A 25,252-nucleotide genomic window follows, 5' to 3' on the forward strand; every position below is an offset into this window, starting at 1 on the left:
AAATGTGTAAGGAGTTTCTGTTAGGCATAGGAACCCCAAGGCTTGTGGATATAGATGGGGAATAACCCTCTTCAAGGTGACTCCTTGGAGTTCTTTCACACCAGGTGTACCTTTTTCTTTATATACAAACATGTGTCTTCACTTTTTTTTTTTTTTTTTACAAAAATTGAATTATGTTGAAATATGTTCTGTAGTTTTTTTTTTTTTTTTTCCTACTGAGGAAGATTTGCCCTGAGCTAACATCCGTGCCAGTCTTCCTCTATTTTGTATGTGGGTCACTGCCACAGCATGCCGCCAACAGGTGGTGTAGGTCTGCTCCTGGGAACCGAACTTGGACTGCCGAAGCAGAGCACGCTGAACTTAACCACTAGGTCATGGGGCCGGCTCCTATAGGGTTTTTTTTTGACTTAATATTTCTTAGGTACTTTCCCTGTCAGTATATATAGGTCAAACTCATTTTTAATAGTTGCATGATATCCCATAGTATAAATGTTTTTAATTTATTTCCCTATAAATAGATATTTTTGTTTGTTTCTAGTTTTCCACTATCCCAAGAGAGGAGTGAGTTTGGAGGAGAGAGGAAGAGAGTAGGTGTGAGAGACAAGAGACCTGAGTTGTTTCCAGCTTTATTGTAATATGTGACTTTGGGCAAATCTCATTCCTTCTCTAGGACTAAGTGTCTGAGCTTGTCAAAGAGGTTTAGATAATGTATCCTTTTGAGATTATGAAGGCTCCTTACCCTGCAAAAATGCTCACATACAAAACATTCCTTATGATTACAAAGAATATGAGTGCTATAATCTTTTTAAAGATTTATTTATTTATTTATTTTTTTCCCCAAGCCCCAGTAGATAGTTGTATGTCATAGCTGCACATCCTTCTAGTTGCTGTATGTGGCCATGCGGCCTCAGCATGGCTGGAGAAGCGGTGCGTCGGTGCGTGCCCGGGATCCGAACCCGGGCCGCCAGCAGTGGAGGTGCGCACTTAACCGCTAAGCCACCGGGCCGGCCCCATATAATCTTTTAAATTTGCCCGTAAACCCCACTTTGAGATTTCTTAGGGTGCATGGATCTTTTCCAGTTTTTCCCTGACTCCAGAAACTAGTTGAAGCAGTATCGATTTGCTAAAGTGGGCAGCAGGCTCCTCCTCCTGTCAGACAGCAGTTACAGAGAGAGACACCTCCATGAGCATGAAAAGAGGGCAATTCCCCACTTCTCTGGGCAGAAAACAGGTCGATTGTTAGAACTTTGGCTGGTTTGCTTGGGAGAAGAGGGATTCGAGTGCATAATGCTTGTTAAGGAAGAATGGCAACTGTTGGGTTGTCTTACAGCCATCCCCCTCCTACAGTCTGTCATGCCAGCCTTAGATCCATTGAGAGTCAATAGTAAAGGTCTTAGAATTTTTTGCGGTGTGTCTTGGCTGCTATAAGGGAGTTTGGCCCGTTCGGGGAGATTTCTGTGTGGCAGACAAACTCTTCTGGGAAACCATTGATGAGTGTTGAATAGTATTCAGGCTCTTAGTGCCCTGGATTTGGTTTATAATACTGTTGAAAGTGACCCTCTGAAGAATGAGAAACTTGGGAGAGGCAGTCTGCCATGAGCCCTGAGCATCCCTGCACGTCTTGCTTTGTATGAATGTAAGACCGTGACCACTCTTTTCCTGGGCCTTATCTCTGTTCTGTTGGCAGTAAGCAACCTTGAGAGATGACGTAATGTCTCCCCAGGGAGCAGGTTTGCCTACTGTTCACTAAAAGTGTTAAATTCCCCAAGTTCAGGATTATTTTCCTGTGATAGAACCCACTAAATGTGTAGGCATCATGCTATCTAGGCCTACCCCACGTCACTTGTTGGGGGAGCATGGGGAACTCACACAAATATCGTGCTCACGTTGCTTGCTGTTCTATAAGTAATAAAAGTTCTTTGATCCAGGAGTCTCATGTCTTCTGCTAGTATCCATGAAAGAATAATAGGCTAACTTGTTAGTGTGCAAGTAGGATAAAATTCTAGATCCTTCATAGACTACTTTGACAGTTTTGGTAACCAAGATGGGATGCTGACAGACATGGTTTTCTAGAAGAGAAGACATGGGCCAGGTGAGGAGGTATGAGAAGATAACCTGGGCTCTGGTAGCAAATGCTGCTGAGCTAGGGTAGAGGAATAAGGGTCCCTTGTTGTCCTACCTGTTAATGAATATTTTGAGGCTAAGTAGCAAGAGGCAGGATTGAAACACACTGTCCAGATGGTACTTAGGTTGTTGCTCACTCTCCTCTGGGCAGGAGGAGGAAAGGATTTTTTTTTTTTTTTTTTTTTTGGTTAGGGAAATCAGCCTTGAGCTAACATCCGTGCTAATCCTCCTCTTTTTGCTGAGGAAGACCGGCTCTGAGCTAACATCTATTGCCAATCCTCCTCCTTTTTTTCTTCCCCAAAGCCCCAGTAGATAGCTGTATGTCATAGTTGCACATCCTTCTAGTTGCTGTATGTGGGACGCGGCCTCAGCATGGCCGGAGAAGCGGTGCGTTGGTGCGCGCCTGGGATCCGAACCTGGGCCGCCAGTAGCAGAGCACGCGCACTTAACTGCTAAGCCACCGGGCCGGCCCGGAAAGGATGTTTTAACAATGAAGCAGCAAGCCTCTGGCCCCAGCTGAAGGCAGTATGGCTGTGACTGATGAGTAAAGGGTTCCCCAAAGATGAAATAAATGGTGTCAGCAATAAGGATATAGAGCTTTGAATGGACCAAAAACACGAGGAGTTTGTTGAGTCCAAGCAGGTAACCTCTTGAAACGAAAGTAAATACATGACCTTGCTTACTCTGGCACAAAGCCGCTCTCCCTCTGTAACCCCTGATCCCTCTCTCTCCCTCAACTGCTTTAGGGAAAGAAGCTGTGTATGCTGGGGATCTTTGAGGAGATCCCTGTTTATAGCTCTGTTGAATATAAGCATAAGCCACCATCCTGCTTGGTGCCAAGGGGACAGGGAGCCCTGAGCACAGGGATAATCAAAAGTGCCCAGGACTGTGGGGCAAATCCACAATGGTGTGCAGGGGTACAAAAAACAAAACTAAAATAGCAGCCCTTGAGCCTTAGGTGCTTGTCGGAGCCAACAGTTAGACAAGGGAAGAGGCAGCACTGACGCTAGAGCAGGACTTGGGAGAAGAGTCTTTCCCGCTGACCCAGCTGCCCCATGCAGGCTAGCCTCTCTCACTCCTGTGATGTCCACATATTCTTGGCTGGGAGAGAGCATAATCTCTTGGTGGCTGTGGCTGTGGCCTCCAACATACCTATCTTAAACTGCTTGGTCTGGGTTCTCATAGTGGGGAAAAACTGCCTGAATTCAACTGGTAGGGTTTGGGTGAAGTTTGCAATGGGAAAGGAAAATTAAAATGGCCTGTAGGAGAGGTCTCTAAACTGATTCAGTGTACTACTGTTCTATGGCTTTCGCATTAATGTATTATTGATATCAATTATACATTTGATTGAACTGTGAATGCTTATAAGTCTCCCATTCAGGGACTATTGCATATAGGGAAGTGATCCCTGTGTCCTCTCAGGTAGTCTAACAAAAGGATATAGAACCCTAAGAGGAAAGAGACGAAAATCACAGCTGTAGTTGAAAACTTGGTGACTGCTGGAGTACACAGGCCATTTCCCAGTACAGCAGTACCTCATGCCCTTGGCAGGTACCAAGTCCACCCTTTTAAGAAGATGGACAGCTATTAGGCTGCTACTGAGTTGTTGCTAAAACTGCATGTTAGGCTGCTACTGAGTTGTTGCTAAAACTGCATGTCTGATCCATGGAAGCCTTGTAACTCTGGCCTAATGCAGTTTGGGCCATGTTAACTCAGACTTGACAACTTACAAAAGAGATCCCAGCAGACTTCCCTTGCCAAATGGAAATGATGTGTTCTGGGATGCAACCAGCCTGACCATCTTAGTTTTACATGAAAAAGTGACAGCAGCTCCTTTGGAGGAAATGTATTCCCCACTTGGCTGCGTGAAGCAGAGCCCCTGGCTCAATGGGGCACTTAATTTACAAAGACTTCCACAATCAAATGCCGAGGCCTGGTTCACTGATGGTCCAGCTAAGTTAAAAGCTGTTGGTGTCCAGTGACAGTTCTGGAAGACTGACTACAGTAAAGGCTGATCAGCACAATGGGCTGAATTGAAAGCTGTGACCTTTGCCGTAGATAATTCCTAGGGACCAGATATGTTATATTTTTACTGACTCGAGGGCTGTTGCCAATGGCTTAGTCTTCTGGTCTGTCACTTGGAAGACTGCAGACTGTCAGATTAAAGACACTCTTCTTTGGGGCCACAAACTATAAATGAGTTGAACTATTGGGGTTGCTCACGTAGATGCCCACAGTGGGGGCTCGTTCGCTGATGAGACCAACTGGAATCAAGCTGCTGATGAAGCCTGTAACACTCAGACTGCCACCATCGTTGCCTGGATCCATCATACCAGACGTGGCGTTACACCCACCATCATAGCATGGGCACAAAGTAGAAGAGTAACTCTTCTGCAGCCAGCCCTGATGGCCTAGTCGTTCAAGTCCCACCCATGATCTCTGCTTTGGCGGCCTGAATTCGCTTCCCGGTCACGGAACCACACCACCTGTCAGTTGTCATGCTGTGGCGGTGGCTCACATAGAACTAGAAGGACTTACAAGTCATGCTTGGGGCTTTGGGGAGAAAAAAAAAAAAGAGGAAAGATTGGCAACAGATGTTAGCGCAGAGTGAATCCTTTCCTGCAAAAAAAAAAAAAAGACTTACACTTCTCAGGCTACTGCCGAGGCTACTGCTGCATGCCAGGCTTGTGACTCCTGTCAAAACTCTGGTTTGTCTAGCCTTGAGTGAGGCCACATAGCACAGGGCATGGCCTCCACTCACTCCTGGCTGATTGACTGTATCAGTCAACTTTGGCTCCCTCTGGGGGTTATTGAGATTGGGTCACCACTGTTGACACTTTTTCGGGTTACAGTGTTGCTGTTCTAGTGCAGTCAGCCAACTCCAACCACACTATTTGGTCTTGAAACTAATCTGTCTCATGTTTTTGTTTTTCTCGACCATATGCAGTCTGTCAGTGGTACAGCTTTTATTGCAAAAGCCACTCAACAGTGGGCTGATAGTCAGGGTATTTGATGGACCTTCCACTCTTCCATCCACAGGCATCTAGTATTGTTGAGTGTTGAAACAGCCTACTCAAAAAATGTACTCAAAAGATTTCTGACTCTGCTTCTCTTAGCTCATCCTGGTCAATACCTTAGTAAGGCAGTTTGGTCACTGAAGGTGGCTGTTCCCAGAAAGCAGTCACTTCCTCTTCACTGCTATATTAGGGTTCTCCAGTGAAACAGAACCAATAGGATATGTGTATGTATATATAAAGAGATGTATTTTAAAGATTTGGCTGACATGATTATGGAGGCAGAGAAGTCCCATGATCTGCCATCTGTAAGCTGGAGACCCAGGAGAGCCAGCAGTGTAACTCCAGTCTGAGTCAAAAGGCCTGAGAACTGGTGGTTTAAATTCCAGTCCAGAAGCAGGAGAAGACTGATGTCCTAGCTTGAAAACAGGCAGAGAGAGTGAATTCTCCCTTACCCTGACTTCCGTTCTAATCAGGCCTCTAACAGATTGGACGAGGTCTGCCTACAGTGGGGAGGACAGTCGTTTTACTGAGCCTACCGATTCAAATTGTAATCTCATTCAGAAATACCCTCAGACATACCAAGAATAATGCTTAACCAAATATCTGGGGACCCTGTGTCCCAGTCGACACAAAATTAACTATCACAGCTGCTTACTGAGTAACGATCAGAATGAAAGGGGATGGGGAGTGTTGTATAGAGGTATTGTGAAAATTCACTGTTCTGCTCTGACCATTGCTGGGCATGATGTTTTCTTTGCCTTAACAGCATCATCCCCAGGCCAGCCTTGTTGCTATACCCTCCAGGTGGCAGCCTAGCCAGAAGGAGACCTGGAGTATTTACCTTTGATTCTAGTTAAGCCACCTGGATTCTGTTGTGAGTTTGACACAGTCCCTGAGCATAACATTTGGAAACAGAGTCACCCCTGGAGCCCTCCTCTCAAAGGAAAACGGCCTAGTACAACTCTCTCAGACTGTTGCAAGTTCCTTAAATTTGACTGACTGTTGGATTTGCCATTCCCCACCAGATAGCTCTGACCGCAGTTTGATGGCTGTTCCCTTTAACCTACTGAGAAGTCCATCGAAACATCAGGTGCACTTTCAGCTCCTGTATGTCTCATGCAAAACACTCGTCACAGCATCTAGACGTCTCCCTTCCCCCCATTCTTGTAGCTATTGTCCAGTCATCCTGTGGGGTGGACAAATGCCACCTGCTTGGTGGCATGGACATATGGGACAGGTTGGACTAACTGCCATCAGGCAGTCTTGCCAAAAATAAGGACTGGTTTCAGTTATTCTAAGTGAACTGGGAACTCGGGGGCCTACCTACCAGGTGGCCAAGAGGCCACGTTAGCGACACTGTCGACCTGTGTCCCCTGAATAATGTAGGTCCCACTTGGGAGGCCCCAACAGTTGTAAACAGGGGCATCATATATGCCCTCAGGACTGTACTTCCTGTGTGGAAGCCAGGTGTTAACTTGTCTTCCTCCCTGAAAACATGGTGCCTTGCACCATAGGGAGGGTCATAAGCAACCTTAAGATGTTTAAGGAAGCACCACCAGTAAATAGATCATTTTGCCCTCAGATGACTGTGGAGATTGCTCCAAAATGAGGCTGCCCTTGGTTACAAGGGGGAGCTTCCTGGAGGGGTGCCTGACTCATTTAGGCACACTTTGCAGGAGGTTATCCCTATCTTGAGAGTCATCCTGTTAGAAACGTTGATATGAAATTCATTCCTGACTTTAGCTGAAGCCATCAATGATACCACTTGAATCCTGGAAGGCAGGCATTCAGGTGCGCCTCAGCTCACTGGCCAATGTGGTTATGGATGATAGAATTGCTCTTGACTTCCTTGTGGGCCAAGGTAGAGTCGGCAATCACTAATACATCCTGCTGTACCTGGATTAATGCCTCAGGCCGGGTATGACATCAATACAGCCACTAGAGAATGCCACTTGGCTTTCTAAGGTAGACCTTGATGGCTTATGATTGTTTTTTGGTGGTGGTGGTTTGTTTTTCCAGCTGATTGGGTGTGGGCCCTTGGATGTGGTTGAGGTCAATTCTGCAGATTGGTCTCATCCTGTTGCTTGGAGTTCTGTTGATAGTATCTTTAATTAAATGCTGTATGAGACCATTAGAATGGATTTGGTTCCCATTTCTGTCAGATTAATCAGAGTGGCTGATGGAGTGGCAAATTCAGAAAATTCATCAGAAGCCATCTGTACAAAGTGCTGTGGAGGCTGGAAGAGGAGTAACTGTTTTAGCATGGAGACCTGGGAGGTCCTCATACAGGAAGTGAAACCTGTTTGGTCCGAGCCATGAATGAGGAGTAGGGCTAAGTGTGCCCATTTTGCAAATGAGGAACCTGAGGTACAGAAGTTAAATAACATGCCAAGGTCACTCCGGTAGGAAATGGGAAGTCAGGATTGGAGCCAAGATCTCTTCACTTCTAAATATAGAGATTGCTGCTAGACCTCACTGCCTCAGGTGTAAGACAAACCACCAAAGAAGAATTGAGAGATTTGGCATTAGCTTTAGATGTTTTTCTAAATTGACTTGGTGATCCACCGAGTTTGTGATTGTGAATTTGGGGAAGTCTGGTGAAGAACCCTAAGACTTTGTATGAGCCGATCTTTAAAAATGAAATATTTCAGACAAATAATAAGGTTTAAAGAATAATGAAATGAACATTCATGAACCCATTGCCACCTTTAAAAAAAATTATACAATTGAAGTTCTTTCAGTATCCTTAATCACATCCTACTTATTGCACTCCCAGAAGTAACTACTACCCTGAATTTGATATTTATTATTCGTATGCATTTTCTTCAGACATATGTGTCCATAAACAATATATGGTATTGTTTTAAAACTTTATATATGGTATTTGGTTGAGGGTTCTCAAGACCACTCCTAGGTTCAGAGATTTGCTAGAAGGACTCACAGGACTCAGCATATGGTTGTCTTCACAGCTGAGATTTATTATAGCGATGCAGTAAGGACGCACATTGGATCCTAAGAGAGAAAGACACAGGCGGGGTCTGAAGGAATCCATGTGGAGGCTTTCTTATGCTCCCCACTGCCCCATGAGAGATGGGACTGAGCGCCCTTTCCCCCAGCAATGAAAATGCAGCGTGTGCGCCGTGTTTCTGCCTAGGAACCCGTTAGAGACTCAGCACCCACAGTTTTTACTGGGGGCTGGTCATGTGGGCACCCTCTGCCTGGTGTGTAGCAAAACTCCAGACTCCCAGAAGGAAAGCAGGCGTTTAGCATAAGCATATTGTGTTCAGTCTGCACACAGTCTACATTTATTAATTGGAATTCTACTATAGGAAGAGCTGTCCTTTCTCCCCAATTTTTTTTTTTTAGACTTGGATAAACCATAATACAGTAATCTTTTTTTTTTTTAATATTTTGTTTATTGCAGTAACATTGGTTTATAACAGTGTATAAATTTCAGGTGTACATCATTATACTTCTATTTCTGCATAGATTACATCATGTTCACCACCCAAATACTAATTACAACCCATCAGCACACACATGTGCTGAATTATCCCTTTCGCCCTCCTCCCTCCCCCCTTCTCCCCAATTTTTTATTCACTATTCAATTATATCAATATGGACTTATGGGTTTTTATTTTATTCAGTAGGTTATAATCTAATACTATTATTTTCTCCATATATATACACGCGCACACATATATAACATATAAATAATTTTAGGGGACGTGTGGCCCAGTGCTCTGGATCTCGAGTCGTTTTTGTGGAGTCCTCTCTGACGCCCGGAACCTTTGCTTGACTCTCGGGCTATCCAGGGAAGTTTTAGGCGGTGATACCTATCAACCGACCGGCAGCCAATAGACAAGAGCGTGGGGATAGGGGCTGAAGAGAGAGGGCAGGGGAGGAAATAGAAGCGGGGGCGGAGCCAGGGAGCTGCGAGGCTCTTGGGAGTCGCGGTAGGCCCAGGGCCTGAGCTGAACCTGGGCCTGGGCTGGAAGGGGTGGTGGGAGAAGAAGGGGCAGGTGCCTCACCGCGGCTGGACAGGACTGCGGGCTGGGGAGAGGGCGGGCGTCCGTGGCTGGGCGGCGAGGGGGCGGCGAGGGGGCGGGCGGGGACAGGAGAGGGGCGGGGCTGACTTGCCCCGCGGCCAACGGCCGGGCCAACGGCCTCCGCGCGTCCCGCCCCGCCTGCCCTCCTGCTGGTCTGGGCCTCTCGGCGCCGCTGTCTCCGTCTTTCTGCGCTTCGTCGGCCGTGTCCGCCGGCTCTCTCCCTCCTGCCTCCGTCTCCCCAGCCGGGTCGTCCTCCGGGGCTTCGGTGCCCGAGACCCGAGGGCCTGTCCTCGCGCCCAGCTGCCCCGAGACAGGCGCGGAGCCGGGGTCGCGCGCAGGTGAGCGGGGCCGGGAGACTGGAGACCCCCGACCAGCGGGCGCTGTGACTGGGGCCGTTCAGCAGCACCGTCGGGCTCAGGAAGTCCGCTCGGGGCGAATGTGGAGTCAGAGCCACCCCGTCGGCCGGATCTCAGACACGGCCAGAGAATGTTCTTGGCTAGTTCTGTTTTTATTTTCCTTCCACTGAAGCCAAACCTAAACCTTAGAACTAGGATTTTAAAGAAGAGAGGGAACTTAAACTGGGAAAACCGTTCTTCCTAGAGGGGGGTCTCTGGGCCACAGAGAGCCCTGGGCTGGAATTTAGGGGTCCAGGTTTTGCTACCAACTCCCAGAGTGGCCTTGGATGAGTTCCTTCCCCTCTGTGGGCCAGGTGTCCCATTTCTGCCGTGAGAGGGGTTTGGACTACAGGACCTCCAAAGGGCTCACATGGGATGGATGCTCCTTAAATATTAGTTATTAGGAGTGACTACGTGAGATAGGGAGGCCTCCTTCTGGGGTTGACTGGAGGCTGCCTGCTGCACTGGATTAATTGGAGTCTGTGGCATTACATTGTCTGAGAAATAGGGGGTGTTGTTCCCATTACAGGTGACAAAACTGAGACTCAGAGGTAGTGACTTGTTGGTAAGTGTCAAAGCTAAGTCAGATTTCAAAGTCCCTGCTCCACTGTACTCTCTCCCAGTAAGACAGCAGGGAGGACTTGATTGCAAGGTGATTACATGGAGCAGCAATTAATAATTTGAATTCTCTGCTAAAATGAACAACTCCAAAGGAGAACCATATCTGATTCTTCTCCATCCCTAGTGCCCAGCATAAGGTTTGTGTGAAATAGTTTGGGTGTCAGTGCCAGAGCCACTGTGTTAACACTGTCATCAACATGATCATCATAACCATAATTAAGAAAAAATAATGATAGTGACTCTAATTGTTATAGTGATAGCAAAGCCACAGTGAAATTGTGAAGACATCAAAATTTATAATAAAGACTTATATAGTACATTAAAGTTCATAAGGCACTTTCAAGTGGTTCTTAATATCGATCATCTTAGGTAGGTGTTCTTGTTATCCACATTTTACAAGCAAGGAATCAAGACTTAAAGAGATTAAGTGACTGGCACAAGGTCACACTGTAAGAAGAGGAGCTGGGACGTGAATCCAGTCCCATATGACAAGTTGTGCTTCTCCTTTGGTGCCCTCTCTCCCCGCCCCTTTCTTTTTTCCTAGTCCTTCCTCCCCACTCCGTGCCTATCTTGTGTTCCATTCATCTTGTCACCCAAAGAATTCCTCTTTCAATGTTAACTAATAATCATGTGTTGGCTGATTAATTAATAGTGTTGATATTAACTCATAATTAAACAATTAGCTTATAAGAGTTTAAAATAGGATCTCTCCCAGAGGTGTAGAGGGGAGTTGTAATTGTTATCATCATCATCATCCACAGGTTTCAAGGAATAAAACTAGAATATGATTGACAGTCTAAAAATAATAACTCATATATTGATATCATACTATGTCATAGGCTCTGGAACAGCCACTTAAACTTTTAACTTAATTCTCTCAACCACTCTGCTGAATTTTATCAGTGAGGACCCTGAAGCATAGAAAAGTTAAATAACATGCCCAAGGCCGTGGAGTCCTGGTCCTGGTTTAAATCCTATGTTTTTAACCATATACCAGCCTGGCTCAGGGATAGCTCTTTACTTAGAAGAAAGCCTGAGTCTTCTTGACGAGAGAGCCTGATTTGGGGAGAGAGAGGTGTGCTCTAGTATTGTGTGAAGAAGACAGTTCACCCTTGCCTTTCTTTCAGTTCTGCTATTGAGAGCTCAGAACTGGAGCGAAGGGAGGCTTTCCTTCTGGACTCAGGAGACCACATCCCTACTCCCTTCATGATAGTGAGCCATGGTTCTCTCTTTAAGTTAGAAACAAGTGACTAAGTGAATCATTCATATGCTACTGATGAAAGTTTGTCTTGGTTGACACTAGGAGGCTGTCGCCAGAAGCAGTGCACCTTTCCCCTTCAGTTCATTGCCCACAAGGCTGCCTGAGAGATTGGTCTAAAATGCATACTTGATCATGCCATTCCTCTCCCAAAAATTCTTGAGTGGCTCCGTAACTGTGTGATAAACACCTTCATAAGGTGTCAGAGCCTCCCAGGATCTGGACGCTGCTGATCCCTTCAGTCCCATCTCTGCTCACAGCTTTTGCGCTCCTCTCTAGTCATACTGACCTACTAAGAGTCCCCACGGCTCACTATGTTTTCTGTCACCTATAGTCTTTTCACATCCTCTCCCTCAGCCCTTCTCCTTTTCACCCTTCAATTGGCTAACTCACTATTCATCCTTTAAGATCCAGCTCACTCACTCGTTCAGTCATTCAACAAATATTTGTTGAGCGCCTATCATGTACCAGGCGTTGTTCCAGGTGTAGACGTGTAGCAGTGAATAAGACAGACATATCCCTGCCCTTTATGGAGCTTCCATTCTGTAGTATATAGTAAACAAGTGTAATATATGGATGGTAAGTGGTATGGAGCACAGAGCAGGGAAAGGGGAGAGGGAGGGGCAGGAGAGTTGTCAGGGAAAGCCTCACTGATTGGATGACGTTTGAACAGAGCTGAAGGAGGTGAGGGAGTGAGCTCTGGCTGTCTGAAAGAATAATATTCCAGGCACACAGTATAAGGCTATGAGACAGGAGCTTGCTTGGCTCAGTTACTACCCCTCCAAAAATTCTCTGCTGCCTTGATCCGGACAGATGCCCCTTTTCTGTTTTCCAGCATGTTCTCGTATTTACCTCTGAAGTACCACTTAGTATATGATATTGTAATTGTCCATGTGTACGCCTGTTTCCCTCACTTGGATGTGGGTTTCTTGAGGGCAGGGACCTCTGATTCCTCTCTTTCTTCTCAGCATCTACCTAGCTTGGAGTAAGCACCCAGAAATATTTATAAAATAAAAAAATAAGCCCTTACGGACCTTGTTCTTACAGCCTGATAATTTTTACAAACAATTTGTAAGATAGAGCCTGATGGTAGATGGTTTGAGGAAAAAGAAGAATTTAAAGTTCTTTTTGTCTGGCTTGATTCCCTTTTTGGCCTCTGAGAAGTAGAACACCTGATTTTCTTTGAGAAGTGTACCTGGAGACCTCCATTTTCAGCATTATGGCAGGCTAGCTAACCTGTAAAATGGTGGATAAAATATAACAAAGTCCTTTATAGCTGAATTTGCAAGAAAGTAAGAGAAATCCCCGGGGGCCTAAAAACCAAGAGTAAACTGAAAACCAGAGTAGTTAGTCCCTTAACCTGACCTCAGCTGCCCTTGATATTTGCTGGCCTCACTTACCTAGATGCTTGGGCTTGAATAGACCTGCTGTTACAGTGAATGAAACTATGGGCCCACATGGGTTAGACTCTAGTTAGAGCTGAGATCCCTGCATGAAGTCTCTTGAAAATCTACGCCCTGTGATAAGGTGGACTAGGAAAAAAAATTCTCACTGCTGACTCAGAGAGCTGACCAAGATTGCCGCTTATCCTAGGCTCCAGTAGAGGGAAATAGTTTTCCCAGAGAATTCCTAACCACAGGCATTCCCTCATATGGATTTGGGTTTATATTTATATTACCCGAATGGCCTAAAAACTCCAAGCCAAAATATTGACATTAGAAACCATCTGGGCCGGTAATACCCCTGGATGCTTGGCAGAAGCACATGCAGAATCTCTCTGGAGAGATACACTTGACACAGGCTGCGTAGGATTCCCACAAATTCTGGAGGATAGATTTGTTAAATGAGAATGCATATTGCTTGCTTTGTGCTGTTAAGACCATGATGTTCCCTTTGTGTAAAAAAGTAAACATTTGAGTCCATCTGTGCCTCCCTGTCTGTGATCTTTAGAAAAGGAATGATAGAGCAGAACTTGTATACAAGCCAGCATTTGGGTATGGACAGACATTTAGCTGCCTCCTCTCCTTACAGAGGTCATGGAAGAAGTGACATCATGCTCCTTCAGCAGCCCCCTGTTCCAGCAGGAAGACAAGAGAGGGATCACCTACCGAATCCCAGCCCTGCTCTACGTGCCCCCCACCCACACCTTCCTGGCCTTTGCAGAGAAGCGCTCCTCGTGCAGGGATGAGGATGCTCTCCACCTGGTGCTGAGGCGAGGGTTGAGGACTGGACACTCAGTACAGGTGACTCCTCATCCCAGATCTGGGCCTGGGCTTCAGTTTCTCTCCACGTTGCTCAGAGCACTTCAGGGTCTGTGCCTTTCCCATGAGAGCAGGAAAAGCCCTATGTGGGAGCTGAGGAAGGAAAAACAGTAAAAGCAGTGGCTTTCGCTGAGTACTTTTTGTGTGCCGGGGGCACACTGGATCCTCACAGCCACTCTGTGACATAGGAACTGTTGTCAGTCACGTTTTACAGGTGAGGAAACTGAGGCTCAGAGAGGTTGCCACTTGCTCAAGGTCACACAGCTATAATAAAGCAGTAGAAGCAGGTGTCAAACTTGGTCTCTGTCTCCAGAGGCCTCCATGGCTCATTCAGATTCAACTAACATGTGGTATGCTTTTCATTCACATTCTCTCTCGTTTTTTTTTTTGGTGAGGAAGATTGGCCCTGAGCTAACATCCGTGCCCATCTTCCTCTACTTTATATGTGGGACACCTGCCACAGTGTGGCTTGATAAGTGGTGAATAGGTCCATGCCCGGGATCTGAACCTGCGAACCCCAAGCCGCTGAAACAGAGTGGCATCAACCACGACGCCACTGGGCTGAACCCTGTTCACATTCTCTTTTATCCTCCTAAGTTACCCAGGGAAGTAAGTGTTGTTAGTCCAGTTTTGCTGATGAGGGATCCTGGTGCTCCAAGAGGTTGGTAGCTTGTTCAAGACCACAGCTGGCAGATGTTGTGGGGAGGATAACAACAACCATACTCCTCCTCCTACCCCTCCTCCTACTACATGCTTTATGTGAGGTACATATTATTATCCCCATTTTACAGGAGGAAACGGGCTGAGAATTAAAGGGACTTGCCTTGGGCACACACCTATGAAGTGGCAGAACTGGAGTTGGAGCCCTTGCCCCTAAGTAGCACATTTTTACTGCATTTTTAATGGGGAAAAAGATGGTTGCTGCCCTTGGGCCTGTGAGCTGCTGGCTTGTTGCAGATGCCATTTTTCTTATCGTTGCCTTCTTTTATCTCCCAGAGCTGGCTGAAGTGAGGATCAAATGAGACAATGGATTTGAGAGTCTTTTGTAAACAAACAAACAAACACACACATATCTGTATTTATAGTAGGTAATTTAATCCCCTAACCTGTCCTGCTCTTCTACCCACGGAAATCGCACCATTGAAACTTCATGTCTATAGGGATGCCTTGTTTCGCTGTTACAGTGCAAATGCTATTCTGCTGAAGGGGGGCCTTGCCAGCAACCCCTGTCTTTGCTTTTGATGACTTGCTCACATTTCCCTGTGGGGAAGTTTTTTACTTTAGGGAATTCACAGTCCGTGCTCTTTCACCTTATCTTGTCGTGAGTCTTCCTCATGGCTTCCTAGGACCAAACCTCTGCTTGTATCACTGGCCTCCAAAGAGCCCCAGCCCTGCAGCCCAGCTTGGAGCCCAGCTTGGAGTTCTAGCTCTTTTGTTTCCCCCAGGACCGGCATTGCCTGTGGTCATGTTGCCCTGCTTTCTGTTACAGACAGTTGGGCTGTTAAGTAATTTTTATCAGACCATACCTGTTGCATAACCTCACTACCCAGCAGTCACACATATTCATAAATATGTCCATTTTCATTCATTCTCTGTTCTCTTTATTTCATTCACTTTCATTCTCTGACTGACTTAATTGTAGAATTTTGACATTAGAAGAATCATCAGCCCAACTTCTTTCTCAGTATAGAAATCTTCTGTATTCCATTGGTAGCTACTAATAGCTTAGTGGTTAAGAGTATGGCTTTGGAGTGAGGCAAGACCTACCATTTATTGGCTGTGTGACCTTGAATACTTGACTCTTCTCTGTTTCATCATCTGCAGAATGTAATTAATAATAGCAGTTGCATAGTAGGAACTCAACATTAGTCATCTTCTATAAAGGATCTGCTTACACACCTCCTCAAATAAACTTAATCCTGTGGCAACTGTTAACTTTTTTTTTGGAATGAGACGATCTCTACTTCTCTGTAATTACCCGTTGGTCTTGTTCTGCCTTCTGGAGCTGTCAGTCTGTACATAATATAGATAAAGTCCTTTTTCCAGAGAACTACTCTTTGATGTACCTGAAGGTGATGTTCCATGCCCTCTGAGTGTTCTGTTTTTGGGGCTCAGTAGCTTCAGTTCTGTTAGTGGCTCCTTAGGCCATAGTCTTGATTTGGTTTCTGGTGCCTTGAAAACTGTGATTACTGTCCTTGGGATCTGGTCTGGGATATCAGTGTCCTTTTTCAAAGAATGGTACTCAGAGTTGAACTTAGGACCCCAAGGATAGATTGACTGGCTCAGCAATCGGGTGGCTATCCCATCTTGTTTCCTTTTTTTAATGCAGCTTGAGGTAAAGTAGCATTTACTTTTTCGGTAGCTGCATAACACAGTTGACTAATATTAAGTAGATGGTCAGCTAAGATCTCCAAGTCTTTTTCACATTTGTTCCTTTTTTTTTAATTATGGTAAAATACACCTAATATAAAATTTTCCATCTTAAACATTTTAAGTGTACATTACAGTATTGTTAACTATATGCACATTGTTGTGCAACAGATCTCTAGAACTTTTTCATTGTGCATGACTATAACTCTGTACCCATTGAACAGCTCCTCATTTCCCCCTCCCTCAGTCCCTAGCAACCACCATTCTACTTTGTTTCTATGTATTTGATTACTTTAGATACCTCATATAAGTGGAATCATTCAGTATTTGTCTTTTTGTGATTGGCTTATTTCACTTAGCATAAGGTTCAAAGTTCATCCATATTGTAGCATATAACAGAATTTCCTTCTTTTTTAAGGCTGAATAATATTCCAGTGTTGTGTATACCACATTTTGTTTATCCATTCATTCATTGATGGACACTTGGGTTGCTCTAACCTTTTGGCTATTGTGAATAATGCTGCTATGAACATGGGTGTGCAAGGTGTGCTGTCTTGGAGACCTTGCTTTCAATTCTTTTGGATATATACCTAGAAGTGGAATTGCTGGATCACATGGTAATTCTATTTTTAATTTTCGAGGAACCTGCCTGCTGTTTTCCACAGTGACTACACCGTTTTATATTCCTATCAACAGTGCACAATGGTTCCAATTTCTCCACATCCTCACCAACACTTTTTTTTTTGATAGTAGCCATCCTGATATGAGGTGATATCTCATTGTGGTTTTGATTTGCATTTCCCTAATTATTAGCAATGTTGAGTACGTATTTTTCATATGCTTGTTGGCCATTACATTTGCTGTTCTTTAATCACGTTTCTCCATCCAGATTTTTAAACCCAAGACTTGTTGTATCTCTGTCAAGCCTCAGCTTGTTTATGTCCCATTGCTCCAGAGATCATTTAGATTCTAATGCTTTCCTGTTTTGTTTACTGTTTCTTCCAGCTTCATGTCAACTTTATATTAGACATATCTGGCCCAAATCATTTTCTCCCTTCAGCCAGTAAGGATGGTTGAGCTTCTGACTTCCCAACGACTAGACTGCCCAATAATTAAGTTGACTTTGGCACATATGTTTGAAGTGTTTACAGTATACAAGGTACTCTAGTATAGAATGGACTGCCGCAGAGGTAATGAGTTCCCTGTCCCTAGACTGGTTCAAGGAGAGACTGAATGGCCTTTATCCAGAAGACTTAGAGGAGAATCTTCTGTAGGATGTGAGTTAGCACTAGATCCTTGTGACTGTGAGATTCTATGATTTGAGCTTTGCTTAATAATGTTTTGCCCATTCATGCCGGAATTAAAATTTTTTTTAAATCTTATTTTTTGTTTTGGATAGTTAATACATTTATATGGCTGAAAAATAAAAACAATATAAAAAGGTATAGATTGCATTCCTAGTCTTCTATTTCCTATAGGCTGTCACTGTTGTTTCTTATGCACCCTTCTAGTGCTTCATACAGAAACAAAGAAATACAAGTATATATTCTTCTTTTTTTTTTTTTTGTGAGGAGATCAGCCCTGTGCTAACATCTGCCAATCCTCCTCTTTTTGCTGAGGAAGACTGGCCCTGGGCTAACATCCATGTCCATCTTCCTCCACTTTATATGGGACGCCGCCACAGCATGGCTTGCCAAGCAGTGTGTTGGTGCACGCCCGGGATCCGAACTGGTGAACCCCAGGCTGCCGCAGTGGAGCGCGTGCACTTAACCGCTTGCGCCACTGGGCCAGCCCCCAAGTATATATTCTTAATACTCCCTTTTCAAATTTTTTTTAATGTGAAGCAATAACACATAGGCAGAAAACATAAAACATAAATGTCAAATGCACAAAACAAATGTCAGCCCTGTGAATTGACAAAGCCAACACTTGTGGACTCACCACTCAGCTCAAGAAATAAATACTCCAGCACCTCAGAAGCTTCTCTTATGCCCCCTCTCTCCTTCCCAAAGGTAATTACTACCCTGATTTATAGCTCTAGAGTTTAGTTTTGTTTATTTTTAATCTGTGTATTCTTTATGTTTGGTTTCTTTCATTCAATATATTATATTCTTGAGGTTTATCCAAATTGTGTACAGCTATAATTTGTTCATTTTCATTGTTACATAATATTCCATTGTATGACTGTAACACAATTAATTGATCCATTCTACTGTTGTTGCTTATTTGAGTTAGCTTTTATGTGTATAGTTAATGCTGGTCTGAATATTCTTTTTTTTTATTGAGGTAACATTGGTTTATAACATTTTATAAATTTCAGGTGTACATCATTATATTTCAGCTTCTGTATAGATTACATCATGTTCACCATCGAAAAGTCTACTTCTGTCACCATACACATGTGCCCCTTTCGCCCTCCCCCCACCCTCTTCCTCTCTGGTAACCACCAATCAGTTCTCCGTATCCATGTGTGTGTTTGTTTATCTTCCACATATGAGTGAAATCATACAGTATTTGTTTTTCTCTGTCTGACTTATTTCGCTTAGCATAATACCCTCAAGTTTCATCTATGTTGTCACAAATGACAAGATTTTATCTTTTTTATGGCTGAGTAGTAGTCCATTGTGTATATATACCACATCTTTATCCATTCATCTCTTGATGGGCGCTTAGGTTGTGCAAGTTTTTCGGTACTATGTGTGAGCATTTTTGTTGGGTTTATATCTGGAAGTGGAATTACTGGATCATAGGCCATGTTTATGTTCCACTTCAGTAGATAATGCTAGCCAGTTTTCTAGTGGCTATGAGGGTTGATCTATTTCGGTTTCACCCTTACTCCTGGGATTTACCCCATTAAGGTTCCAAATCAAAGGTTCCTCCACTCATAGTAGAGGGTTTACCAGGGCCTCTAATTTTTGTCCTCCCAGCCTGACAAGGCTGTCAAGTGGATTGCTCAGCCTCTCCTCCTTTCGGTTACCTCGTTGATAATTAGTGGAGATACCCTGAGGGGAAAAGGGACTCGAAGTACCAGGCCAACCTTTCTGAATTAACGTCTCGAGTTCTTGGCCTGTAATTCTTCATTATCTTGTTGGCTTTCTAACAGATGGTTTTGTTTTAGTATTTTATCTATTCTAGTTCTCAGTGGAAGTTCAAATTACCTAGTTTGCTGTAATTGGAAGTCCTTTTCCTCCAAGTTTCTTATGCAAAAAGTAGCATGTATATACACTGTTCTGTATTTTGCTTTGTTCATTTAACAATATATTATGGAGATCTTTCTTCCTTTTTCTTTTTTCCCCTCTTACATTGTGTATTCATTTAACTAGTCCACTACTGATGAATATTTGGGTTGTTCACAATATTTTGCTGTTTCAAGCAATGCCACAGTGAGTAATCTTATACATACTTAATTAGATGAGCAGATATATTTTAGGATAAGTTCCAAGAATTGGGCATGCTGGGAAAGGATAAATGCATTTGTAATTTTGATATGTCCTATCTAAGTGTTGAACCATTTTGTACTCCAATCAATATATGAGATTGCTGGTTTCTTCACATTTTTTCCAACAGAGTGTTATTAGGTTTATGATGTTGCCAAGGTTTTAGATGAAAAATACTATGTCAATTTAATTTTAATTTGCTTTTCTTTTTTATATGTGAGGTTGAACCTATTTTTGTTTTTATCTTTCTGTGAGTTGTCTGATCTTGTTCTTTGCCCACTTCTATTGGATTTCTGGAAATTTTCTTACCAATTTCAAGTATTGTTATTTATTTATTTATTATTATTATTTTTTGGGGTGAGTAAGAGTGACCCTGAGCTAACATCTGTTGTCAATCTTTCTCTTTTTGCTTGAGGAAGATTGTCCCTGAGCTAACATTTGTGCCAATCTTCCTCTATTTTGTATGTGGGACGCTCCCACGGCATGGCTTGATGAGCAGTGCATAGGTCTGCACCCAGGATCTGAACCCGTGAATCCTGGGCCAGTGAAGTGGAGTGAGGGAACTTAACCACTATGCCACTGGGCCAGCCCCTCAAATATTGTTTTTTAAAATACGTTAAGGAGATTAGGCCTTTCTATGTGATATGTCTGATTAGGCAGTATCTCATTTTATCCTTACAACAACTCCTATTTGAGCATGTTGTTACATCCTCCATTTAACTGATGGAGAAATTGAGGTAAAATAAGATTAACTTGTCCATGGTCACATGATAAGTGAGGAAGGCAGGGTTTGAACTAGGTGTCTCTGACTCCGTGCTTGAGTTTTTAATGATGCTGTTATGAATTGCCTCCCCAGGGTAGAAGAGGAAGGAAAAAAATTCTTTGTCTTAAATTTCCCTTTATTTGCCTAAAACTTCCATATTTATCTTCCTTGTTTTGCTTTTCTTCTTTTTTTGTTTCTCTTTCTTTTCTTCTTTCCTCTTTTTTTTTTTTTTTTTGGTCTTTCTTTCTTTTTAAAAATATTTATTTAGCTCCTATCATGTGCTGGGCACTGGAGATACAAAAGTAGAATAGTTCAGTTTCTACCATCAAAAGACTCATAGTCTAGGAAGGGAGCCAGTGACATAAAATTATAATAAGTGCTATAACTCTTCTGTCTGTATAAAGAGGAAGCCACTGATTGCCTTTGGTGGGGGAGGGGAGGGAGTTTCATAGAAGGCTTCATAAAGGAGGTGACATTTGAGTTGGGTTTTGGAGGATAAAATGGGCATCTAGACAAAGTGAGGAAGAGTGTTCCAGACGGAGGGGACAGCATGTACAATATCTAGTGTTGCCTCTTTCCAGCTTTATAAATCATCCTATATTATTTGAGAATTCAGTGAATACTTGGGCCTTCACGATTTTATAGATTTCAGTATCATTTATTTCTTATCTCTGAAAAGTACTAACGCTTTTAATGAGCCTCATGTCTTCCTATTAGTCTCTCACTCCTGTTCTCTCTCTCTTCCCCTTGTTTAGTGGGGACCCCTGAAGCCCCTGATGGAAGCCACATTACCTGGGCATCGGACCATGAACCCCTGTCCTGTGTGGGAGCAGAAGAGTGGCTGTGTCTACCTATTCTTCATCTGTGTGCGGGGCCATGTCACTGAGCGTCAACAGATTGTGTCAGGCAGGAATGCTGCCCGCCTCTGCTTCATCTGCAGTCAGGATGCTGGCTGTTCGTGGAGCGAGGTGAGGGACCTGACTGAGGAGGTCATTGGCTCAGAAGTGAAGCACTGGGCCACGTTTGCTGTGGGCCCGGGTCATGGCATCCAGCTGCAGTCGGGGAGGCTGGTCATCCCTGCATATGCCTATTACCTCCCTTACCGGTTCTTTTGCTTCCGGCTACCATGTAAAGCCAGGCCTCATTCCCTGATGATCTACAGTGATGACCTAGGGGCCACATGGCACCATGGCAGGCTCATTAAGCCCATGGTGACAGTGGAGTGCGAAGTGGCAGAGGTGACCGGAGGGGCCGGTCACTCAGTGCTATATTGCAGTGCCCGGACACCAAAAAGGTGCCGGGCAGAGGCTCTCAGCGCTGACCATGGTGAATGCTTTGAGAGACCAGCTCTGAGCCAGCAGCTCTGTGAGCCCCCACATGGCTGCCAAGGCAGTGTGGTAAGTTTCCGGCCCTTGGAGATCCCACATAGGTGCCAGGACCCTAGTGGCCAAGATCTTCCTACCATTCAGCAGAACCCTCTGCTGGACAGCTCACTGAGGCTGGAGAAGGAAGCTGGAACACTGTCAGAATCATGGCTCTTGTACTCACACCCAACCAGTAAGAAACGGAGAGTCAACCTAGGCATCTACCTCAACCAGACCCCCTTGGAGGCTGCCTGTTGGTCCCACCCCTGGATCTTGCACTGTGGGCCCTGTGGCTACTCTGATTTGGCTGCTCTGGAGAAGGAGGGCTTGTTTGCGTGTTTGTTTGAGTGTGGGATCAAGCGGGAGTGTGAGCAGATTGCCTTCCGTCTGTTTACAGTCCAAGAGATCCTGAGCCATGTGCAAGGAGACTGCACCAGCCCTGGTAGGATCTCTGAGCCAATTCAAAACTAGTTGGCTTAGGACTCAACTTTCCATAGAAGGGAAACCATGGAAGGCAACCATAGCCAGGATAATGGAGGTCAGGATAACAGAGGTTACTGAAGTCTACAAAGAATCCAAAAACTTAAGATTCTACGCCCTACCTTTTTTCACTACCCGTTTTCCAGAGGGCAAAATGATAATTGTGCCATAGCTACTGAGGTGGAAAGAGACTGAACTGTCAGGTAGGAGACCATGATATGGTCTTGGTTCTCCCATTGCTTGCTTTGGGACCTTGGACATGTCACCTGAACTCTCGGGGCCTCAGGTCTCCATCTGTAAAATGAGAAGATCGGATCTGTGATTTCTCTACTTCCCATCCCTAGGAAAGGCAGAGCACCTGCATGCTGCATGATCAGCAAGTCCTGGCTGCATATATAGGACTCTGATCTCAACATGGAAGTCAGAGGACTCATCTTTTCAAATGACTCACCACTAATCCAAGTGTGAGGTTACAAGCAGGTGTCATGGTATGAAGGAAGATCTGGATGATTTGTTCTGTTTTTAATATCAAAAATACCCACACCCTTCTAATCATGCTCAGAGCTCTACAGGCTCTCTACCCTGGAGGAATTGGGCAAAAGAGTAGAATCATGAGGTCACCTACCTTCTCCAGCTTTGCAGCTCTGCTCAACTTTCTCTTCCTCATCCAGAATGTAGTATTTCCTAGGGAGAAAATGAGAAGCTCGGTGCCAGGGGTTATTGATAGTGGTACTTATTGTTTCTGATGGCATTACTCCTATGAGAGACGAACCTGAAGTTCATTTATGAGGATGGTTCCTGGTGGAAAAAGGACTTGGGTTAGGACTTTAAAGCATTGGACAAAACTTCTCACAGTCTCTGCCCACAAGGAGCTCACAGTTTATGGGGCTAGAAGAGGGAGAAAATTTAACAAAATAAGTGCAGCTGGTGGGATAGTTTGTAGATATTGGGCTCTAAGATGTAGATGTAGATGTAGAAGTTGGTGTGATGGTAGCTCCTAATGTCATTGTCTTGGTTGCATCTTCATTGTGCCTGGAGTCATCTGCCTCAGGCTTATCCAGGCTGCTGGGTTCCCCCCAAGTTTGTTTTTCTCAGAATGTTGTCCTGGCTCAGCCACTCCTTTACCTGTGGAGAAGGTCTTCAACATTAGGAAGGTCTCTGGACCCCCAAACCTCTGAATCAGGCCTATTTGTTTGGACCTACTGAAATCACTATTTGTGATGTAGGGATGCCTCTTTGTCTGATAGGTTTGGGGCTGAACTTTGCCAGTGCTGGCTCTCTCAGATGATACCAAATTGGTTGCTCTTATTTTAGATTGTTTCTCCCATAGCCTGTTATTGTGACAGAAATTCTATCATGAGAGATTTCTTTTTTGTCCCTATTTTATGAGGATAATGCCTTAAATTGGTATCAGCTAAATATATTTGGTGCTGGGTAATGACCCCAGAGAGCAAATCTTCATCATGGAACATGGCCTGGGGGCTAGGGGTTGCAGTTGCACCAATCAGATGGAGGAGAGTCCTACAGGATGAAAGTAGAGACTGACTTCACCTACTTCAGCATATGGCTTAAGCCCATGGCTTAGAGTGGCTTTTTAAAATTCCCTTAGCCTCTCATACATTTGCCAAAGTTATCTTTTCAATACACAGTTATGATCATTCATTCACTCATTTATACATTTATCTAAATATTTCTTGAGTGCATAATGTAAGGTACTTTCTCTTGCCATTCCCCAGCTGAAAATCATTTGTGGTTCCTCATTGCCTACTAAGGGTGTTTACATGTAGCCTGGCATGTAGGACCTTCAAATTTTGGGTGAAATAATGAATACTTATCTCTACTTCTTCTTCTTCTTTTTTTTTGTGAGGAGGACCAGCCCTGAGCTAACATCCAATGCCAATCCTCCTCTTTTTTGCCGAGGAAGACTGGCCCCGGGCTAATGTCTGTGCCCATTTTCCTCTACTTTATATGGAACGCCGCCACAGCATGGCTTAACAAGTGGTGCGTCGGTGTGCACCTGGGATCCAAACTGGCGAACCCCGGGCCGCCACAGCGGAGCGCATGCACTTAACCGCTTGTGCCACCGGGCCGACCCCATCTACTTCTTTATATGAAGCTCACCGTCAGAAAAGACCTCTGTCAAGTTGGCAGGTGGAGGGGGCTGGGGCGGTTTGAGGGTGGACAGTGTTGGTGATGCAGGGAGAAATTGGGGAAGGGGAGAGGATTAAAAGGGCAGCCCCCTCCTGAATAGTAGAAACTTCTTGTTCAGCAAAGCTTTCCTGAGCACCCTACTCCAAATAGATAGGAAGAGGGAGGAGGGCTAAGTTCTATAACCAGGGCTCAAGGATGAAGAGAGTGAGACTATCAAGACTCTTTGGGACCATCTGAGAAGGGAGTCAAGGAACGGACCTCAGTCATATGGCAGTGTGGACCCCAGATGTCTAGTACCAGTACTCAGAAGATGTCTCATCCGTCTCTAAATTGCCCTCCCCTTTCTCTTTCCTCTTTGCCTCATGTTTGCTTGTTTTTAGTGACTGGCAGTGAAACTCTTAAAAGGCAAAGGGCCTATGTGCGTATTTCAGGAAAAGCAAGAAAAGAGGGTTGGGGACGGGTAATCCATAATGAGGATTAGAGAGAGGAACAGAGTGGGTGATGGCAGCTGTGAAGAAAAAGAATGGCAGATAGGAGTCCTGGCACCTTTAGGAAGAGAGAGAAAGTGGCACAAACATGAGCCCTAGGCTGGAGAGATGGTGTAGGTGGTGGCCACTGTGAAGAAGAAATGACAACAGGCTGGAGCTGTTGCCTGAAACGTGGGAAAGGAAGGAGGCCTGCACAGGCCAGCAGGTTATGCTGCAGATAAGTTCCTACCCAACCCCGTTGCTTTAAGCTGGCTCAATTTCTCCATGCTCCAGGTGACCAAGAAAAACAGCTGTAGGCACTCCAACTGTTTGTGCCAATTAGCCAAGGCCTTCAGGGCCCTGCGACTTATACCATGATATTGGTACCCTAACTGAGCCCATTGCAGCCACTCTCAGGTTGGTAGAATGGAAAAGATAGGGTAGGTGATGGTAGCTGTGAAGAAAAGAGGAAAGCAGACTGGAGGCCTGTAATCT

At 44.6% G+C, this 25,252-nt stretch overlaps 1 protein-coding gene across 1 annotated transcript; it reads left to right on the forward strand.

The window, feature by feature from the left end:
• Positions 1-9,276: 9,276 nt before the first annotated feature.
• Positions 9,277-22,261, forward strand: NEU3 (neuraminidase 3). Its single transcript, XM_014790330.2, has 3 exons — positions 9,277-9,528; positions 13,496-13,707; positions 21,051-22,261. Exons 2-3 carry the CDS (start codon positions 13,501-13,503, stop codon positions 22,128-22,130), a joined length of 1,287 nt encoding a protein of 428 aa, XP_014645816.1. The 5' UTR covers positions 9,277-9,528; positions 13,496-13,500; the 3' UTR covers positions 22,131-22,261.
• The last annotated feature ends 2,991 nt before the right edge of the window (positions 22,262-25,252 follow it).

This window comes from Ceratotherium simum, chromosome 7 (genome assembly GCF_057802395.1).
Source record: "Ceratotherium simum simum isolate JZ-2026a chromosome 7, ASM5780239v1, whole genome shotgun sequence".
Taxonomy (NCBI): Eukaryota; Metazoa; Chordata; class Mammalia; order Perissodactyla; family Rhinocerotidae; genus Ceratotherium; species Ceratotherium simum.